Here is a 22,574-nt window from a genome sequence, read left to right as displayed (position 1 = left end):
CGGGGGGAGGAGGGGCTGTCTTTTTGTTTCCTCTGTCCCAAACCTGGATTACAAAATGCATCAAATAAAACACAGACTAAACACTGGGGTAAAAAAAAAGATACTGCTTTTAAGATATGTGAGCTGAGGGCAGTAAATCCATCCCAAATTAAAATTTCAAAATTGTGTGATCTGCATTCTTGTCCACCTACACACTATCCCAAACATCCTGCCATTAATTAGCTCAGCGGCCCAGCTAGTAAACAAGACTGAGCACCTAGGGGGCTGGGACAGAGCCGGAGTCAGCCAGTTGATAGTCACAACAAACCAACCCACTCCCGGGGACACAGAGAAGGTAAACTTGTATTTTATTTTGTCCAAAGGAAGAGGGGAACAGAAATCACCTTAACAGAACATTGCCTTTCCTGTTGTTACCGTCACAGTCCCCTCAGCAGGCCAGAAAAGCCATCCCATTCCTGCGGTGGGCACTCTGTCAAAGAGAAAGAAATCTGCAATGAATTATCACATCAAGTCCAACCGGGAAAGGACGCAAAAAAGCAAGCAGAGCTTTCTTCCTGTTTTGTAGACTCCTCTGGCCTCTGTCTAAAAGGGCGCTTAATCTGAACATTTTTGGTGGCAAGAGCCACCAGTCTGTCTATTAAAAAGTCAGTGTGGTTAACAAGTGGTTAGGGATTCTATTTTTGGGGAGTGGGAGATATGTAAAGTAAGACATCCCATTTTTGTTAATTGATTGGGTTTGGTTAGGTCAAAGACACGATGTGCTGAATCTGTTTGTCCTTTATAAACATGTGTTCTCTATTGGACATGCTCAGGAATCACTTCTAATTAACTCTCTTAATAGTCTATAAATTACTGACTCATTATAGCCTTCCCAGGCCTAATTTATAGTCTTAGTGAAAAGCCTGGAAACAGACACTGCTAGAAGCCTTTCCTCCCTGCTGAAATATGGGGATCTCTAAGGAGTTCTGTACAGTAGACACATTATAGAAAACGCGAATCCTACGTAATTATAATATATATATGTATATGTATGTACGGATATTCATAATGGGATAAAATATCCCCATAAAAGAATATGGGAAAATGGATACCGATGGCAATAATACAATATATTCTAGTGAATCAAGTAAAACTGCATGATTTTTTTCCCCTGCGAGATATATTCTAATTTCAGAGCTGAAGAGCTGGACTTACATGGGGCCTCTGTGACTTGAGTCTCATAATGAAACCCAGAATGAAACAGAACTAAAATCCAGGAATTAGGAATAAAATTATCCCTTTCACCACCATCTTTTTCATTATTTAAACTAGGAATCGCCATACTCGGAGAATTCCTAACCCTCAATTAGATGGACTTTTCCCCTACAATCTGTGCTCAGAAAACCAGGAAAATGACAAAATCTCGCATCAGGGATTTTTGTTTTGCCTTCAACAGCCACATTATGGGAAATGTAGAATGCGTTTGTGTGACTAAGATAAAGTTATTGAGATGCTGGAGAGTTCAATTCTAAAAATGGTTAAATTACATTTATAATTATACCCAAAGCAAGAAAAGTGGAACCAAGCTTTGTAGCAAGCCTTCCATCAAATGTGAGGTGAAACAAAACTAGTTTTCTGCATACCTTCCTGTTAATCATGAAATTCAATTAACTTCAAAATCTTTCCTTCCAATAGTCAGCTGATACGGGATTTACTATGGTTGTCAGGCTTTGGAACACTGGCTGAAATTTCACAGGTCAGTGGCGCGGCTCCCCAGCTCACTCCAAATCGGCATTTCAAGGATGAGAAAACAGTGGCACATTCTATCTTTTCATTCCTCAGGGCTTCCTCTGTGAGCTTGTCTCTTGCTTAAACCATCAGACTTTCTGTGCCTTTGGACACTTTGGGATTGAAGCACACGCTCTAACAAGGACTAGAAAATTCCAACTTTACCCCCTCAGTCTGTGCACTGGAGAACAGTGTTAAGTGAGTTCCCTGGAGATCCACAAATAACTCGCAGGGACGGAGAGAGCGTCTTCCCACAACCACAGACAGGGAGCTTCAGGCCTTGAAACAGCCCCCAGCACCACAGTTGCCTTAACAGAGGCTTATGTCAAAGTCATACTTTCAGGTTCTTGACCTTGATATTTTAAATTTTACAACCACAGTGACAACCTTCCACATAACATAATATTTAAAGCACAGGGATGGTTTACATGGAGATAAATGGACCTGGGAGTAAAGCTGGATTCCTCATAAAGGTAAATGGTGAAGAGAGTCTTGCTTGAAAAAGGGGTTTTGGCTCAGGAGCAGGTTGGGTGTTAGCCGAGCACACCTGAGAAATTACCAAGGTTCGTCTTTCCAGATGGCCAATAGGAAATGGTTCTCTCTAATATGGAAAGGTTTACTTTCCAATAATCAATTCACTGTCACAGATGATTGTATCACTATTGTTTGCAAATGGCTACAAGACTGGAGACTTTTAGTCACAGAGACTTCAGGCCCTGAAGTTTAACAAGAAAGCCAAAGTTTCGAGCTGCCTCAGATTTCTGGACCAAGTTCTTCCTATTCTAATTCTAAAATAGAGAACAGTCAAACAAACACGTGTGATGAGTGAAGAGCAATGTCAGCAAACCAATTCCCTAGGGCCCTCCACCCTGAGTCACAGCTTGTTCCTTCGGAGGAACGAGGGATGTATGTTGACTGTGGAGGGTGAGTGTGGAACATCCCCAAGTTGGCGTCCTTTCCGGAGCGAGCAACTTTACAGGAAGATGGACGGAGACAACTCATCTTTGTGTCAACTGTGAATTTTCCTGTTTGTGTTGTGGACGTTGAAACTAAATTTAAACACTGCTTGGTGTGAGGACCTTCCAGAGGCCATATTCTCATGAAGTATTCTACTTACTCTCCACTGTCAGATCCTGTGAATGATTCCCCAGTTCTGTATCTTAGTACAAACCCAGGCCTTGACTGGACCTAGTTGGGACCACCTCCCCTACTATTAAAAAAGTATAAATTGACCAATAACACAAGCAGACTTCATCCCAACAGCCCAGCTTCTGCATGCTATAAACCACTTCAACTTTATTTTGGATTCAAAAAAGCTCTTTTCAACTACTCGTTGCTCCTATGTGAATTTGTTGAAATTCACATGCTAGACACTCAGATCCTAGACATTCTAGCATCTCTAAAAATACTTAGTGTTTTATTTTAAAGGACCGATTGTAGTTCACAGGCTTTCTGCTCCCACCACCCTTAAATTGAGGATTAAGTTAGGTCCCAATTTTTGACATTCATATATTCATTCAGCTTCAAATTATGGCCTACTGACAGAATCTCAATTTAAGTGGACAAGTTGATGCATTCTACTTACTGCACTGGGCGATGATGGGAAAATTAATTTGTAAGTTTTTGCTTTTAAAATAGGACTTTTTTTCTTATCTGCATATAGACAAGCTCGAGAAAAAAATTTAAATCTTAAACTGGTTTATTTCTGCCTTTTTATGGGCTATAATGTATTATAAATGTTAAGGAACACAAACTAATATTAAAAAGAAAAATATTATGATTTTAAACAAAAGATAAACATGCTACAAAACATACCTGTAGCACCTAGTTGAATATAAATGCATGTGCATTATTTGTACCATTAACTTAATTAGTAAAGCTTTAACTACAGGTAAAACTGCTCCTTTCACCAATTTAGATTTACACTTATTCTCCACTACTAGCTTTCCTGATTCTTTTCCACTTTCTCAAACTTTATTTTTTTGAATTAAAAAAAAAGTTTATTTTTCACACACACGCACGCGCGCGCGCACACACACACACAGTGTGAGCAGGGGAGTGACAGAGAGAGAGGGAGACACAGAATCGGAAGCAGGCTCCAGGCTCTGAGCTGTCAGCACAGAGCCCAACACGGGGCTTGAACTCACCAACTGAGAGACCATGATCTGAGCCAAAGTTAGCTGCTTAACTGACTGAGTCACCTAGGCACCCCCACTTTCTCAAATAAAACAAAAATTTCATCGTAGGGACTGACATCAGCAAGATGGCTACTTAGGAGGTCCCAAAGCTGATCTCCCCACAAAAAACCAATAAGTAAACAATTATAAATAGACAAAACAGCTCTGGGAAAGCTCTAGATTACAACAAAGAAGCAGCAGAGACCCTGCAGGGCTCAACAGCTGAGCATAGTTCTACAGAAAAGTGTAAGAAGCATTTTACGTGCATCACCCCATCTCCCAGTCCAGAGCAGCTCAGTGCAAAGAGGAACCCTTTTGGAGGGATTACACCTGATAGGAAAAGGAGAGCAGGGGAACCCTACTAATCCTCATCACTGTCGTGGACATATGTAGACATTGCTACTGAGCACTCACAGTCTTCACCAGCACTGAAGCCAGCTAATGGGGCTGCTTGGGGTTCCCACTGCTGTGTCTTCTCAGCAGTTCTGGAGCTACTGTTGTGGTGAGACTTGGCCCCAGCAGCCCCAGTTGATGTTGTGCCCTACTCTCTGGGATTGGGATAAAAAAGCACCTTGCCATCTATGAAACCAGAAGTGCTGTTGCTTTCTCTGCTCTGCCTTCAGGGTTCAAAATCATGGTTTTGGCCGACCATCACTAGGCCCGAGTTGCTGCTATTCTATGTCTGACTCCTGGAGTCCTATCACTAGGCTGTGATACTGCAGCTGCTGTTCTCTGTCCCATCCTCTGAGTCCTAAGTCATGCACTGACTTGCCATCAATGGGCTATATTGCTACAGCTCTGTGCCACACCCCTTGGGTCTTTGGCCTGGCATCATGGAGGCCAAGCTGCTGCTGCTCTGCTCCCTGCTGCCAGAGTCAGGACTCTGACCCACCATCCCCAGGGCATGCTGTCACTGCATCCCTTACTCAGGGCCTAAGACACTGGTGCATCCTATCATCCCACAGCCTGCGCCACTGCTGCATCTCCCCATCCTGGGTCCAAATCCCCAGGATGATCCCCAGAGATGCAGACCAGGTTCCTCCGGAGATCTGCACACGTGTGCACATCAGACACTTGGACTACTATTATAACAAGTGCACCTGTGCCCCAGGATCCTGGTTTCCCTGCTGCTCTAAGTGCCAGTTCACCAGACCTGGTACCAACAAGTATTCCCTTTGGCTAGAAGTTCCTCCTACAGGAAAAAGAGAAGAACCGGAAGATCCCTGAGCCTCTGCCACCTAGAATTCCAATAGCCCTAGACACTACTGGTGCTTACAGGATCTCTGCTGTCTTGGTCAAAGAAGACCTCAAAGTCTTTTGCCCATGTTGGACTCAGCTGATGAAGGTATACAGAGATTATGCTGCTGTGCCCTCTCCAGAATCAGAGACATGGCACCCTACCCAACCTGAGCTCTCATAGCCACTCTCAGTTGAAAGTCTTTCCCCACCAAAGGCAGTCTGAAAGGCTGAAGAGGTGACTCTTCTCTCAAATAAACAAACAACAATGCAAAGCCACAAGAAATATGGAACAACAAGGAAACGTGACACTACCAAAGGTGCTTGATAATTTTCGAGTTACTAATCCCAAAGAAATGGAGATCTATGAGTTACCTGAAAAAGAATTCAAAGCAACTATTTTAAGGAAGTGCAATGAGATTCAAGAGAACACAGAAAGACAACAAAATGAACTTAGGAAAACAACGCAATAACAAAATGAATTCAACAAAATCATAAAAAATTTTTAGAGCTAAAATATGAAGTGAATGAAATGAAAAATATGCAATGAAGAGCTTAATAACAGGATCAATCAAGGAGAAGAAAGAATCTGTGAACATGAAGACAGATCTCTTGATATTATACTTTTGGAGCTGAAAAAAGAAATAAACATGAAAAAAAGCAAAGAAAGCCTATGTGAATTATGGGACACCGTTACATGAAACAATATTCATGTTATGGGAGTCCTATACAGAGTAGAGAAAAGGTCAGAAAACAAAGAAATAATGGCTGATAACTTTCAAAATCTGGGGAGAGACAGCCATCCAGATACATAAAACTCAAAGATCCTGAAACAGATTCAATACAAAGAGGTCTTCACTGAGACAATATAATCAAACTTTTAATATCAGAGATAGAGAATTATGAAAGCAGCAAGAGTTTAAAAAGAGTCATTACATACAAGGGAACCCTGATAAGGCTAACAGCAGATTTCTCAGAAGAAATCTTTTAGGTCAGGAGAGAGTGAGATAAAATACTCAAAGCGGTCAAAGAACATAAAATGCTGATCAAGAATACTTTACTACATTCCTGGGTACACAGAAAGATTTTTCCAGATGAATAAAAGCTAAGGGATTTTTATCACCACTAGACCTGCTTTATAAGAAATGCTAAAAGGAGTTCTTTAAGATGAAACAAAATGTTGCTAATGAAAACATGAAACTATTAAATTCACTGACACAGGTAAATAAATAAATTCAAAACACTCTAATACCGCAATGGAGGTAGGCAAATCACTACACTCTAGTATATAAGTTAAAAGACAAAAGTGTTAAAAATAACTGTAGCTACAATATTTTGTTGATGGGTACATAATATGAAAAAATGTAAATGTGACACCAAGAACATAAAGCTGGAGGGCAAGTAAGTGTATAGATTCTTTTCATGCAATGGAAGTTAAGTGGTTTTCAACTTAAAATAGACTATTACAAGATGTACTATGAAAGCCTCATAGTAATCACAAAGAAAAACACCAATTTTCAAAGGAAGATATAAGACAGGAAGGAAGGAAAATAGGAACTACAAAACAATCAGAAAACATTTAGCAACATGGCAATAGTAAGTCTTTACCTATCACTAATTACTCTAAATGTAAATGGTTTAAATTTTCCAATCAAAAGATACAGGGTGCTTGAATGGATTAAAAAAGAAAAGACCCGAGTGTCTGGGTGGTTTAATCAGTTAAGTGTCTGACTTTGGTTCAGGTAATGATCTCACAATTCATGAGTTGGAGCTCTACATTGGGCTTTGCACTGACAGTGCAGAGCCTGCTTGGGATTCTCTCTATCCTTCTGTCTTTCTGCCCTCCCCCTACTTGTGCTCCCTCTCTTTCAAAATAAGTAAAATAAAAAACTTTAAAAAAAGAGACAAGTCACAAGACCCAACTGTATGCTGCCTACAAGAGATTCACTTAAGCTTTAAAGACACTCATGGGTTCAAAGTGAAAGAGATGCAAATGGAAAGCAAAAGGGAACAGGAGTAGCTATTCTTGTATCAGAAAAAAAAAAGGATTTTAGGTTTAGGTCAAAAGCTGTAGCTTTTGACTAAAAAAAAAAGTCATTATACAATGATAAAGGGCTCAATTCATCAAGAGGATATAATAATAAAGAAATATGCACCCAATACCAGGACACCTAAATATATTCAATGATTATTAATAGATCTGTAGGTGAAAGCACATCAATGCCAAAATAGTAGGAGACTTCAATACCCCACTTTCAAGAATGGATAGATCATCTAGACTTAATATCACTAAGGAAATAAGGACTTGACCTACATTTTAGACCAAATGGACCTAACAGACATACACAGAACAGTCCATCCAATATCTGAAGAATATAAATTATTCTCAATTGCACATGGAACATTCTCCAGGATAGATCATATGTTAGGTTATAAAACCAGGCTTAAAATATTTAAGAAGACTGAAATCTTATCAAGATTTCACAACAGTATGAAACCAGAAATCAGTAACAGAAAGAGATCTGAAAAATTCACAAATATGTAGAAATTAAACAACACACTTCTGAACAATCAGTGGGTCAAAGAAGAAATCAAAAAAACCAAAACTATCTTGGGGTGCCTGGGTGGCTCGGTTGGGCGTCTGACTTCGACTTTGGCTCGGGTCATGATCTCATGGTTTGTGGGTTCGAGCCCTGCATGGGACTCTGTGCTGATGGCCAGCTCAGAGCCTGGAGCCTCTTTCCGATTCTGTGTCTCCCTCTCTCTCTGACCCTCCCCTGCTCACACTGTCTCTCTCTCTCTCTCTCTCTCTCTCAGAAATAAATAAAACATTCACTAAAAAAAAAAAAAAAAAAAAAAAAAAAAAAAAAAAAAAAAAGGGAAATATCTTGAGACAAACCAAAAAGGAAACAACATACTGGAACTTAAGGGATGCAGCAAAAGCAGTTCTGAAAGAGAAGTTCATAGCAATAAACGTCTGCATTAAGAAAAAAAAAAAAGACTGAAATAAACAACCTAATCTTACACCTCAGGGAACTAGAAACAGAAGAACAAACTATGCCCCAAATCAGCAGAAGGAAGGAAATAAAAAAAAAAAGGGAAATGACTTAAATAAAACTATAGATAGAAAAAGAGACATTACAATTTATATCACAAAAATACAAAGGATCATCAGAGACTATATGAACAATATGCAAATGAATTAGATAACTTAGAAGACATGAATAAATCCCTAGAAACCCACTACTTACCAAGACTGAATAATGAGTAGAAAACCTGAACAGACCAATAATGAGCAAAGGGATTGACTCAATAATACACAATCTTCCAACAAATAAAAGTCCAGGACTAGATGGCTTCACTGGTCAATTCTAGCAAATATTTAAAGGAGAATTAATATCAATGCTTCTCAACTCCCAAAAATTGAAGAGGAGGAACCACTTTAAAACCCACTTTACACGGCAAGCATTATCCTGATACCAAAGCCAAAAAAGAGCACTACAAGAAAAGAAAATTACAGGCTAAGACTTTGGTCACCAATTCTGATGTGGGTTTTTTCCCACACTAACAAGCAATTCTTGGGACACTAGTCCAGTGTCCTATAATTCAACTTAATTTTGCCACTACTGACCTGTTAAGAACATCAGATCCCACAGGTTAAGGGCTCAGTCCTACTAAACTGCTGCCTCCTTGCGCCCCAGATTGTAGACACCAATCACAAATCCAGGTTATCACCTGTACTTCTGACTGAGCAGATAGAGACTAGAGGTTTGGAAGACGTCCTCCTTGGGTTTGATCAATTTGCTAGAGTGGCTCACAGAACTCAGAGGAACATTTTACTTAGAAGATTTCTGGTTTGTTATAAAAGTATATAGTTCAGGAACAGTCAGATGAAAGAAATGCATAGAGCAAGGTACAAGGTTAGGGTGTAGAGCTTCCATGCCCTCTTTGAACGGTGCCACTCACCCTGAATCTCTATGTGTTCACTAAAATGGAAGTTCTCTGAACCCCATATTTTTGGTTTTTTTTAATGGGCTTTGTTACATAAACATGGTTGATTAAATCTATAGCCATTGGTGACTGAACTCAATCTCCAACCCCTCCTCCTTCCCTGGAGGTTTTGGGGTAGGACTGAAAGTTCTAACCCTCCAATCACATGACTAGCTCCACTGACAACCAGCCTCCATCCTTAGGTGTAGTCTAGAAGTCATCTCAGTGACATAACAAGGGACACCTTTATAGCAATCATGAGAAATTCCAAAGGCTTTATTTGGGAGCTCTGTGCGAGAAACAGGGATGACTATCAAATACATATTTCTTATTATAAATCACATTATCACACAGGCCATATCCCTGGTGAACACAGATGCAAAAATCTTCAATACAATACTACCAAACCTAATTCTTTTTTTTNGATGCTGGCTTCATAAAATGAGTCCGGGAGTTTTCCTTCGATTTCTATTTTTTGGAATAGCTTGAGAAGAATTGGGATTAATTCTGTTTTAAATGTCTGACTACCAAACCTAATTCAATAGCACATTCAAAGGATTATATACCACGATCAAGTGAAGTTTATCTCTGGGATGCAAGGATGATTCAACATACAAAAATCAATAAACGTGAGATACATCATTACTAGAATAAAAGGTAAAAATCCTGTGATCATTTCAAAACCTAAAACTCTCAACAAATTAGGTTTACAAAGAATGTACTTCAACATAATAAAGGCCATATATGACAAACTCACAACTAACATCATGCTTAATGTTGAAAAGTGAAAAGCCTTTCTTCTAAGATCAGGAACAAGGCAGAGATGCCTATCCTTGCCATTTCTATTCAACATAGTAGTGGAAGTCCTAGCCATAGCAATTAGGCATGGAAAAAAAAAGCCACCCAAATCAGAAAGGAAAAAGTAAAATTATCTCTATTTGCAGAAGACATGATTTTATACATAGAAAGCCCTAAAGATTGCAATCAAAAAACTGATAAAACCATAATTAATTCATTAACGTAGGATACACAATCAACATACAAAAATCCATTGTATTTCTATATAGAAACCATGATCTGAAAGAGAAATTAAGAAAGCAATCTCCTTTACAATAGGATCAAATATAATACAGTAATTGGGAAAAGGTTAACCAAGGAGATGAAGGACCTGTACCCTCAAAACTATAAAACACTGGTGAAGAAATTGAAGAAGACACTAATAAATGGAAAGATATCCATTTTTAGACTGGGAGAATTATTATTGTTAAAACGTCTGTACTACATGAAGTAATCTACAGATTCAATTCAGTGCTATCTAAATTCCAATGGTACTTTTTTACAGAAACAGAAAATATATATTTTTATATAAATAAAAATATAAAGTTCATATGGAACCACAAAAGACCCTTCATGGCCAAATCAATCTTGAGAAAGAAGAACAAAGTTGGATGTATCACATTTCCTGATTTCAGATTATATTATAAAACTATAATAATCAGAACAGTATGGTATGGGCATAAAAACAGACACACATCAGGGCACCTGGGTGGCATAGTCAGTTAAGCACCTGACTTTTGGTTTTGGCTTAGGGCATGATCTCATGAGTTCAAGCTCCATGTCATGATCCACAGTGCTGGTGAGGAGCTGTTTGGGATTCTCTCTTTCCCCTCTCTCTTTGCCCCTCCCCACTCATGCTCTCTCTCTAAATAAAAAACAAAAAGAAACAAACAAACAAACAAAAAAACCCAACAAAAACAGGCACAGATCAATAGAACATAATAGAGAGCCCAGAACCCTCAGATATATGGTCAAGTAATTTTTGGCAAAGGATCCAGGAATATACTAGGGGAAAGGACAGTCTTTTTAATAAATGAATAGCTAAATGCAAAAGAATAAAAATAGACCCCTATTTTACATCATACACAAAATTATGCAAAAAAAGTCAAATCAACATGGATTAAAAAGTTGAATGTAAGACCTGAAACTGCAAAACTCCTACAAGTAAGCACAGGGAGTAAGCTCCTTGACAGTGGTCTTGGAAATGATTTCTTGGATAAGATACCAAAAACAAAGGCAACAAAAGCTAAAATAAACAAGTGGACTACATCAAAAGAAAAAACTTCTGTGTAGCAAAGGAAACAATCACTGTAAGGGCAACATACAGAATGGGACAAAATATTTGTAAATCATATATCTGATAAGGAGTTAATACCCAAAATATAAAAATAATCATTTAATTTAATAGCAAAAAAAGCAAATAATCCCATTAAAAATGGGCAAAGTGCCTGAATAGACACTTTTTCAAGGAAAACATATAAATGGCCAAGAGGTACATGAAAAGGTGCCCAACATCACTAATCATAAGAAAAATGCAAATCAAAGCCATAATGAGATATCATCTCATACCTGTTAGGATGGCTAGTATCAAAAAGACAAGTGATAAGAAACGGTGAGGATATGAAGAAAGGGAAACCCTTATACACTGTTGGTAGGAATGTAAATTGGTAGTTATTATATAAAACAATATAGCGGTTGTTAAAAATATTAAAAATAAAATTACCAAATGACTCAGCAATCCCACTTTTGGGTATATATCCTACAGGAAATGAAATTAGTACTTTACAGAGATATTTGCACCTCTATGTTCACTGTAGCGTTATTCACAATAGCCAAGATACGGAAACAACTTCTAAGTTCTCTGATGGATGAATGGATAAAGAATATGTGAGTTATATATTCATATATATATATATGTATATATATGAGAATATTATTCACTCATAAGATAGAAGGAAACCTTGCCATGTCTGACAACATGGACAACCTAAAGAGTATTATGCTAAGTGAAATTAGACAGAAAGAGACAAATACTAAATGGTATCACTAAAAGCTAATTTCACAGAAACATAATAGAATGAATGGTGGTTGACAGGGATTGTGGGGAGAGGGAAATGGGGATAGGTGGGTCAAAGGGTACAAACTTTCAGTTATAAGAGGAGTATGTTTTGAGGAGCTAAAGTACAGCGTGGTGGCTACAGCTCTAAGATGGTATTGTTATACTTGAAAGTTGCTGAGAGTGGATCTTAGGCATCGTTACCACACGCACAGACACAAACAAGCAAAAGGGTTAATTATGTGAGGTGATATGTGTGCCAGTTCCTGCATCTTAACCTTGGTAATCACCACAATGTGTATCAAATTATCATGTTGTACACTTTAAATATATATGATTATATTTGTCAATTATTCCTCAATAAAGGAAAGAAAGAAAAAGAATTTCATTGTAGTGGGTCCCAAATTCATTCACATATACTTCTATACTTCATGTTTCAAAGGCCTCTGACAGAAGATTTTGGTTCTATTGCTTGAATTCCTATAAATTTGCCTAATTTGACTTTGGCAAAATCTTTATTGAGTTCTTAATAAGCCTCTATGTGCAGGGCAGTGCAAAGGAGACAAAGGTAAGTAACACAGTCCTTGCTGTCACTTAAGCTTCTAATTTAATGTTAAAGGTTTAATTTTCAAGTAAAATGCATCAAGAGGTCATTCTTGAGGGTGGGAAGGAAGGGAAAAACAAGGCCGCCCTTTTAGTTATAGTTTTTGCTTTTTATCACAATATTTAATTTCAAATAACATTTAAAAGGGCAAGAGTTAAAGTAGGGAGGGGAGAAGATTTAAAAATGCTGAGATACATGGTTTTATAGTTTATGAAGCACTTTCATACCCATATCTAATTTAGCCTTACCACAACTAGTAAAATAGAAGTCTTATTATTCTCTTTTTTAAAGTGACATGACTAGTGAGTGGTAGATTTAGGATTTCAAACCCAGGGCCTGTACGCTTTTCATTATACCACACTGTCTTACATTAAGCAAAAGAACCCCAAAACCTCTGAAATCTGGCACAATATATTCTACCCAGATTACTATAGACATATATATGCTCTTAATCCTAACAAACTCAACTCTTGCTCTTATCACTTAAAGGGTGAATTAAATTTTTAATTCTAATTTAAACTAGAGTGGTCTGGTACAGTATAGTGCAGAGATGGGACTTGAATCTAAATCACCTTCAGTTTGGAGGCATTCTCAACTATTCCTCATTTTCTGCACCGGTTTTCACAGTATATAATAAAAAACAAAAATAGAAAAGCAAAAAAAAACCCCAAAAAACAAAAACAAAACAAAACCCCACAAAAAACAACACTGTATGTCCAAATCATTTAAAAAAACAACAGATACTCTAGCTCTCCTTCTTCAAGTCAGTGGGTCTGAGTGGAGTTTAAGCTTCAGAATGCTTGAAACACAACCAAGCTGATTTGGATGCATAGTGAGGGCTAACAATACAGGTAGCGTAGATGAATATATCATCAATAGAACTCCAACTTGGTTTTGTCAATAAATGGCTCACTTTCAGAATGTGTCATCGTTATATAGCAATTAGCATATTTTTAATGTTTATTTATTAAAAACTTTTTTAATGTTTATTTTTGAGAGAGACAGAGTGTGATCAGGGGAGGGTCAGAGAGAGAGGGAGACACAGAATCTGAAGCAGGCTCCAAATTGTCAGCACAGAGCCTGAAGTGGTGCTCGAACCCACGAACAATGAGATCATGACCTGAGTTCAAGTTGGACACTTAATTGGCTGAGTCATTCAGGCGCCCCAAAGTTTATTTATTTATTTTGAGAGAGAGAGAATCCCAAGCAGGCTCCAAGCTCAGCATGGAGCCTGATGCAGAGCTTGATCTCATGAACTCTGAGATCATGATCTAAAATCAAGAGTTGGGATGCTTAACTGAATGAGCCACCCAGGGTCCCCATAAATGATATATCTCAATGGAAGTTCTCATACTGGCATTTAATATAGAAGAAATAGATATTAAGGTTGTCTGTCTTTTACCCAGACAACAGATACAGAGATACTTGCTGTATCTCTCACATGTATCTCTCACATTTCTTCCTTGGAGGTCATCTTTTTTTTTTTTTTTTTTTTTTTTTTTTTTTACCTTCCCCAAAGCTGGGATGCCATTGTTAAGGAGCACAGTCCTTCAGACTGCCTGCCACACCACGTTTAATTCCATAATGAAAATGCAACTTGGAAAGCCTACTCAACCAAGCTGAACAAAACCCTTTGCTTATATCTAGAATCAAAGAACAATAAAATTTTGGGATGGGAAAGTATCTTGTGAACTCCTTTAGTCCAATTCCTAATTTAACAGATGAAAAAACTAATGCTGGTGGGGGGAGGGGGGCGGCTCTCACCACTGGTCAGTCCAGGATTCCTGACTCTGTCTAGGGCTTGTTATGGATGGTTCTCCTTCTGCCCAGAGTTGTGTTTAGCTTTTCTGACCCTGATGGGGAAAACAGATGTAGGGAAAGAAAGTGTTTTTCCGGATTAAGAGCCCTCAGGAGCAGAACAAAAGTGAAGGGACTGAGAAGGGGGCTGGGGGTGGGGAGGGACTTAATGATCTCTAAAACAGTACCGCTGAGTAGTGAGAACAAGGCGGGCCATTATGAGCGTTACTTTCTCCTTCTGGCTCTTCTGCCATATGATTGGCTCTCCCTTGGAGAATCACTTAATCTCCCTAAGTGCCCAAATAATAATTTTGATAAATGGATGAAATATCAAAATAAGTCAGATAAACATGGCTGAAAGCTCCTATGGCAAAGGTATGCATCTTTAGGACCTTCAGGGGCTGACATACTACGTATTCTCATAGAAGTCTTACCAAGACCAAACTCAGTGTCTAATTTGAGGCTGAGCAAATAATGTGGCCTGCTTGGCTCTGTTTGGAGTTGGCCAGTTTGAGTTACATCCAGGAGTAAAAAGGACAAAAAAAAGATTTGGAGCACATATTTGCCCTTTCCCAAGCTCTCGCTACCTCCCAGTTAACGAAGTGTAGGGCAGACTCTTTGCATTTGAGGTGACTTGTGCACTGTAGGAGCTGCCCTGGTTACCAGGGGCCCGGTGGGTTCCCAAGCACTCTTCTCCACAGCACAGGGATGAAAAGGGCACAGAGGGCGGAGAGGTCCTACAGCCACTGGCCTGGCTTTGCTGGGGAGGGAGTAGAGCAAACCGGAAGCAAGAGGCTTTCGTTAGTCCTTACTTAGCCTGAGTGTGTGACTTATTAAAATAGTCAGTTGAGAGGGAGTGGGGAGGTAGGTACGTCTCTAAATCTCTTGTATAAATGTTGTTTCACAAGACGGCTAAGTTAGCCCTCCTTTCTGTCCCACCCCACTGCCAAGTTGTAGCAGCAAAAACAAATTGTGCTTCTATCTGGCCTTTTCCTACCTTTCTTCCGGAAGCCACATTGGAGACTCTATCAAACTGTCTCACCCCCCTGCCCCCAAGATACCCAGATTCGGCCCTGCCCTCTATGGGGTCTCTGGATTAAGAGTGCAGGCCCTTTCCCAAACCCTCCACTTGCCTAAGGAGGGGACTGTGTCCTGAGAGACATCCTGTTTTGTTTTAATGCTACAAATCTTTGAAGCTCTGGAACTTCATATCAAAGCTATGCAATAGTTTTTTAAAAGATAAAATATGTCCCCTCTTCTTGCTGCCCTTGTGTCTGCGTGTGGGCAAGAGATTTAATTACAATGAATAAAACTGAATGGTGGTCTGAGACTCTGAAAATCAAAGTGGTAACTATGCCTGAATTTCATTAGCAAACATAAATACAAATAGGCACATCTTGTTTGTGCCGATGCCACGTGACTCTTCCCCTTTTGATAATTTCATTCTGGCTCTGATATGTCAGAGAATCTAAATTGAACCATATGATGTATATAGCACTGTGACATGCAAAGCTCTTCATTAAACATTTTCCTTTTTTGTATACTTCCCAATGTTATAAATACCCTGTGAAAATCACGGAGGGTAGTTTGTCAGACAACAGATTTAAGGACAGGGGAGGGAGCCCTGCCCTTTAAATAAGAGGTCTTCTCTGGCTGGAAGAATGGGAAAAAGACATAGCCTTAACTCTCATTCTATTCCAAGTAACTGGGAGCCTATAAATCTTGAGGAACTTGTCATTTTATGCATGGTTTTCTCTAAGTGTGTGTCATAGTCTTCTGATTACTAAGTTATGTTAAGCATTCTGAATGCAAACATCTCTAAATTCAAATTTAGTTATCAAAAGTTACAATTTCTGTTAAAAAAATTAAAAAAAAAGGGGGCACCTGGGTGGCTTAGTCGATTAAGTGTCCAACTTCGGCTCAGGTCATGATCTCACGGTTCGTGGGTTCGAGCCCCGTGTCGGGCTCTGTGCTGACAGCCTCCCCTGCTCATGCTAACTCTCTTTCTCTCAGAAATAAATAAAAATCACTAAAAAGATTTTTAAAAAGTTACAATTTCTAGCTGTCCTAGTCATCCTAATCGATTTATATGAGCGATGTGTTAATATTTGTTGTTGTGCAGCAAAATAATTAAGTGGCCGATACAAACAACATTGTGTTTCAGAGAAAGGGTTTTTCATGAATGTTATTTTTTAGTCATTTTACAGGAGACTAAAAGTAAACCATTTCTATACATAAATTATTCTTTCTATGATACTGTATGCATTTAAGTACATCTGTGGTGAATAATAATTTAATGTCAGTAATGAGCTATTCTTCAGCTATTTCATAGTGCAAACAGTCAAAACACAGGTGTCTGAAATTATTCCAAGTTGCAAACACACAAAAGTATATGTGCAAACAGTGTCACACTGCCAGGAGTTAGTCACCAAAATCTCCATTTTGGGGGGTTGGGGTCAGTCTAACCACACTTAATTCTCATTTCTCTTGATGGACTCATAGCCCCCAGAAGGCAGGGAACTTGTTATTTTATTTATCTTTATATACCCAGGGCATAATCTGATGCATAGCCAGTAAGTAGGTGCTCACTAAATAATCATCTATTGAATGAATACATGTGACTAGCAAAGAGCTCAGGGTCCTCTGGACAACAATGAGAAATACTGACGTGTGTTCACCATCAGAGCAGGGGCCAACAGGGGCTCAGCTCCTAAAAATTAAGCTCAGACCACACACTGATCATTTCACAAGCTAACCATCAGCAGCAGTTGTTAAGACAAATAAATTAGTGACCTTAATAAGTCAACCATAAGCAATGCAGCAAAGCAAATGGTTATTCTGATATTTGTTCTCAGTTCCCATGGGGAGCGTTTCTGGGCTTCTCATTGTTGCCATCTGCCAGGAGTAAAAACTTTTGCCTGGTGAAGCCAACTGCCTTCTTGGCCAGAGAAAGAGGACCCAAGTCACCTAAAATAATGCTGTTAAATTGGTTGTGTCCAAACATTTTAAATCCAAATATCCTGTTACTGAAAATTATAATTAATAGCAAATTTATGGTAGATTGTAGAACATACTTTCTTTTTTACAATCTTGGTTATGTGGCAATGTTACTTATTGCATTTTCAAAGTCTTTAACAATGATGCAAAGGAAAAGAAAATACTGCCTCAGTGGCCCTTGCCAAATCAAAAAAATATAACACAAGGAATAAGAATAAGGATAGAAAGAGGTGTTTACCAATGATCCAGATACCAATTTAGAATAGTAAATAAATTATAATTGAGGTTCTTAAGAACTTTTTGAAGACAATGAGTAATACAATTTTGACAGAATAATCAAGGCACTGTTGTTAATAATGTCAACCACATATGACCTACTATATCATTCATTTATTTATTCAACAGCACAGAGTGCGAGGTGCGGTGGACACAACAGCGATCACAGACGTGGCTCCTTCCCTTCATGCTGAACAGTCGAATGGAGGAGACATATTGAATGAGAAATGGCAGAAGTGATGGGAGTTACAGAATGAGAAGAGGGTGTAAGGGGACCATATGAGAAGGCAGTAGATATGGGTGGTGGTGATGAAGGAGACTTCTTGAAGGAAAAGATACTCAGCTGTGACCTGAGCTGGGGATGGGAGGGGAATGGGCAGCAGGCCAGAAAAGTGTTCTAGGTAAGATCCAGAGGAGAGAGGGCTTGACTTATCTTATTCCCAAATGCCAGTCTATAAGCTAGGATTGCCACAATAAAGTATTAGACTCTTTCCCACTGAAGAGTTTATCAAAATTCAGGTAAGAAATGCTCATGTTACATAAGCATTCAACCAATTCTTTTGAATTACTGCTTTAGAGCCTGATATAAACTCTTCATATTAAACTGGAAGAATGTGAGGACTTGCAGTTCTGGTCTGGCACGTAATAAGAAGCCTGGAAGTTGCCATTCTGTCCTGACAATAACTAAAAGCTGAACAAACTGCAAAATCAACAACTCTTAGATCTAAAGGAGAAGTATGGTCATAGGGCAAACCACTGCTCCTAAAATCAGAAAGACAGGGGAATACAGAGAATCACAACCTACCGAAGCACACACCTGCCAGCAGAAAGTTCCATGGGGACCAAGGCCAGGGCAGAGAAAACTGAACTGTAACGGACACACTGCTAGAAGCATGTGTGGACAAATCTGAGAGCCAATGCTCTAAGGGGACTCAGTCATGGGAGATAGGGAAGAGGGACCACACTTTTGTGAGTTTTACCTCTCGGAGACCCACCAGGTTCTCACAGGGAATATCACAGAAAAATCTCATGTTTTGGGTGGGGAGAGGGGGAAAAAAAAACAACCATTTTGAAATATGCCAGAGCATTCGATTCTTCCTAACAAGATCTACCCTGAGGAGAAGCTATTTAACCACAGCCCTAACTTTCTGGGGTTTTATCAGAGTCTAACTGACCTGGGAAAAGAGAAACACCCAACTATGACCAATGTGGCCCTCCTGTCCACCTACCGGGGGGGTGCTTGGAGAGGGAAAGACTAAGAAGTACTTATGAAGTTCACAGTCCAGAGGCACATGCTTCCTAAAAGACTGAGACATACCAGTATAGGATGATCCCCTCCCCCTCCTTTTTACCAGCACACTGATAAAGGCCTATTTCTAACATTCCTTTTACCCACTACATCATGCCTGGCTATTAAGGCAAAATGAGAAGGCATGCTGAAAGGCAAAAAACAGTTTGCAGGGACAGAACAAGTATCAGAAGCAGACCCATTTATGACAGTCAGGCTGGAATGAAGAGACCAGGGATTTAAAACAACTATGACTAAGATGCTAAAGGCTTTAACAGATAAAGTAGATAGCATGCAAGAACAGATTGGCAATGTAAGCGAAGAGATGGAAATTCTAAGAAAGAATCAAAAAGAAATGCTGAAGATAAAAAAAGATTTCTATACTAGAATGCAGAATGCCATGGATGGGCTTGTTAGTAGACAGGATATGGCTAAAGAAAGAAACTGAGCATGAGGATAGCTAATTAGAAACCTCCAAAACTGAAAAGCAAAGACTAAAAGAACTATAAAAAACAGCAGAATATCCAAGATCTGTGGGACATCTACAAATAGCGTAACATATGTGGAATGGAAATCCCAGAAGAAGAAAAAGGAGTTGAAGAAATATCTGAAAACATAGTGACAAAGAACTGCCCCAAATTAATGACAGACAGAAAACCACAGGGGCACCTGGGTGGCTCAGTCGGTTGAGTGTCCGACTTCGGCTCAGGTCATGATCTCACGGTTTGTGGGTTTGAACCCCGCGTCCCGCTCTGTGCTGACTGCCAGCTCAGAGCCTGGAGCCTGTTTCAGATTCTGTGTGTCTCTCTCTCTTTCTGACCCTCCCCTGCTCATGCTGTCTCTCTCTCGCTCTCTCAGAAACAAGTAAAACATTAAAAAAAAAATAAAAAGAAAACAAAAACAAACAAACAAAACCACAGAACCAGGGAGCTTGGAGAACACCAAGCAGAATAATACCCATCCCTGTCAACAAACAAACAAACAAACAAAGAAACAAAACCAAACCTAGGCACATCATATACAAACTACAGAAAATAAAAAATACTTAAAGGTGCCAGAGCGGGGAAAATACCTTACCTATAGAGGGGCAATGGTAAGAACTACATTTGACTTCTCACAGCCATGTAAGCGAGAAGAGAGTGCAGAGAGATATTTAAAGCGTTGAGAGCATAAAACTAACAAACCTAGAATTCTATACCCTATGATATAATCATTGAAAAGTAAAGCAGAAATATAGACTTTCTCAGACAACAAAAATTGAGGGATTCCCCCCCGTTTTTTTTTTTTTTGCCAATAGCATTGCTTTACAGGAAACATTAAAAAAAAATTCATGGAGCACCCAGGTGGCTCAGTCAGTTGAGTGTCCAATCCTTGATTTGGGCTCAGGTCATGATCTCACAGTCATGGGATGGAGCCCTGTGTCGGACTCCACACTGAGTGTGGAGCATGCATATGATTCTCTCTTTCTCTCTGTCATTCCCCAACTTGCACTCTCTCTCCACTACATCTCCAGAAAAAATTCTTTAGAAAAAAGGAAAATAGGTCAGAAACTTAGGTCTAATTAAGAAAGGAAGAACAATGGAGAAGGAATAATTGAAGGTAAAAACTTTTACTTTTATGCTTAATTGGTAACAGTTTGTTCAACATAAAGCAACAGTATAATTGATTATGTTGTATATATCCATACACTTATGTATACTTATGTATAGATGAAATGAATGACAGCAATGATACAAGAGACAGGAGGGAGGAATTCAGAGGATTTTGTTCTTATAAGGTACTCATACTATCCATCAAGTGGTAGTGTTATTGGAAGGTGGATTTTGATTAACCATAAATATGTACTGTGAATTCTAGGTCAAGTACTAAAACAAGTTAAAGAAAGGAATGTAATTGATATGCTAAGAAAGGAGAGAAGGTGAAATAATATAAAATGCTCAATTAATATCACAAAAGGCAGAAAATATTGGAAGACATAGATGAGGACAAAGAATGAGGGCACCTGTAGAAAACAAGAATGAATATGGTAATCTAAAAAAAAATATTTATTTTGAGAGAGAGAATGTCTGGGAACAAGTGGAAGAGGGGCAGAGAGACAGAGGGAGAATGAGAATCCTAAGCAGGCTCTGTGCTGCTAGCACAGAGCTCGACACAGAGCTCGATCTCATGAACCGTGAGATCATGACCTGACCCGAAATCAAGAGTTGATGCTTAACTGACTGAGCCATCCATATGCCCCATGAATATGGTAGATATTAATCCAACTATATCAATAATCACTTTGAATGTCAATGGTCTAAATGCACCAATCAAAAGAGATTATCAGAGTAGAACAAAAAAACAAGACCCAACTATATATTGTTGATAAGAAACCCACTTTAAATATAAAGACCAATATAGATTAAAAGTAAGTGATGGGGATAGATATACCATGCTAACAGTAATCAAAAGAAAGCAGGAGTAGCTATATTAATTTCAGACATGGCAAACTTTACAGCAAGAAAGTTATAACAATTGTTAACAGGCGTACACCTAACAACAGAGAAGGAATATGGGAGGCAAAAACTGACAGGACTGTAAGGAAAAACAGATGAATCCAAACACCCCTCCATCAGAAATGCACAGATCCAGCACTCAGAAAATCAGTAAGCACATGGTAGATCTCAGTAACACCATCAAACAACTGGACACAATGAACATCTGTAGATTACTTCTTCCAACAAGAGATTACAAATTCTGTTCATGCCTATATGGAACATTCACCAAAACAGACCACATTTGGGACCATAAAGCATACCCTAACAAATTTAAAAGAATAGGAATAATGTAATGTCTGCTGTTACACCACAATGAAATTAAACTAGAAATTGATAATGGATAGTTAGAAAATTTCCAAAATACTTGTAAATTAAACAACATTATTTCTAGATAATACACAGGATAAAGAAGAAATTTCAAAAGAAATTTAAAATAGTTTGAACTAAACAGAAATGAAAACCCAACTTATGAAAATTTGCTGTGAAACTAAAACTGTTCTAAAAATCAAGTATTTCTAAAAACTGGAATACTTTCTCTTGATGTTTATTTCAAAACTAAATTGCTGTCTACTGACAATGACAGGCATGCCTCCTCCAAGCCTTTCCCTAATTAGGTGTTCTTGTGACATTATGGGTATGTACTTTTTCCTTGTATGTATTATACACCTCTATTTCTATAACAGAGTTTGTATGAATGGAATTTGCCATAGACATTCACAATCTGTCTTATCTTAGCCACTTCAAAGATCTACCTCCTAAATATCATGAATAACCAAAGTGTGTTCTCCAATGGGAAAGATTAATTTGAGCACAGTTTATTAACTGATTAAATCCCCTAAGGTGTGGGACTATACCAACTCAGATATATTATTGATATTGAAGTAACAGTGCTCATTTCAGGGCATATTATTCTAATCAAACCTAAATAAGACAGGCTTTTTGGGTCACAGCAAATTAAATACAGCATTGTCCTAGATCATCTATATCAGACTATTGTTCAAATCTACTGTTT

At 38.6% G+C, this 22,574-nt stretch overlaps 1 protein-coding gene across 5 annotated transcripts in view; it reads right to left on the bottom strand.

Annotated features, from left to right (window-relative positions):
• Nucleotides 1–330: 330 nt before the first annotated feature.
• Nucleotides 331–22,574, bottom strand: part of SUPT3H (SPT3 homolog, SAGA and STAGA complex component) — a 538,181-nt gene continuing 515,937 nt past the window's right edge. For 4 of the 5 annotated variants that reach the window (XM_077764863.1, XM_077764859.1, XM_077764861.1 and 1 more), the window contains one exon: nt 331–488. In XM_077764863.1, coding sequence (XP_077620989.1) covers nt 417–488 — 72 coding nt within the window. In that variant the 3' untranslated portion in view covers nt 331–416. The remainder of the gene's footprint in view (nt 489–22,574) is intronic. The other variant, XM_077764860.1, reaches the window with a different exon arrangement.

Source organism: Crocuta crocuta, unplaced genomic scaffold, assembly GCF_008692635.1.
Source record: "Crocuta crocuta isolate KB4526 unplaced genomic scaffold, BGI_CrCroc_1.0 scaffold44, whole genome shotgun sequence".
NCBI classification, from domain to species: Eukaryota; Metazoa; Chordata; class Mammalia; order Carnivora; family Hyaenidae; genus Crocuta; species Crocuta crocuta.
This window is presented reverse-complemented; position numbering and strand designations above follow the sequence as displayed.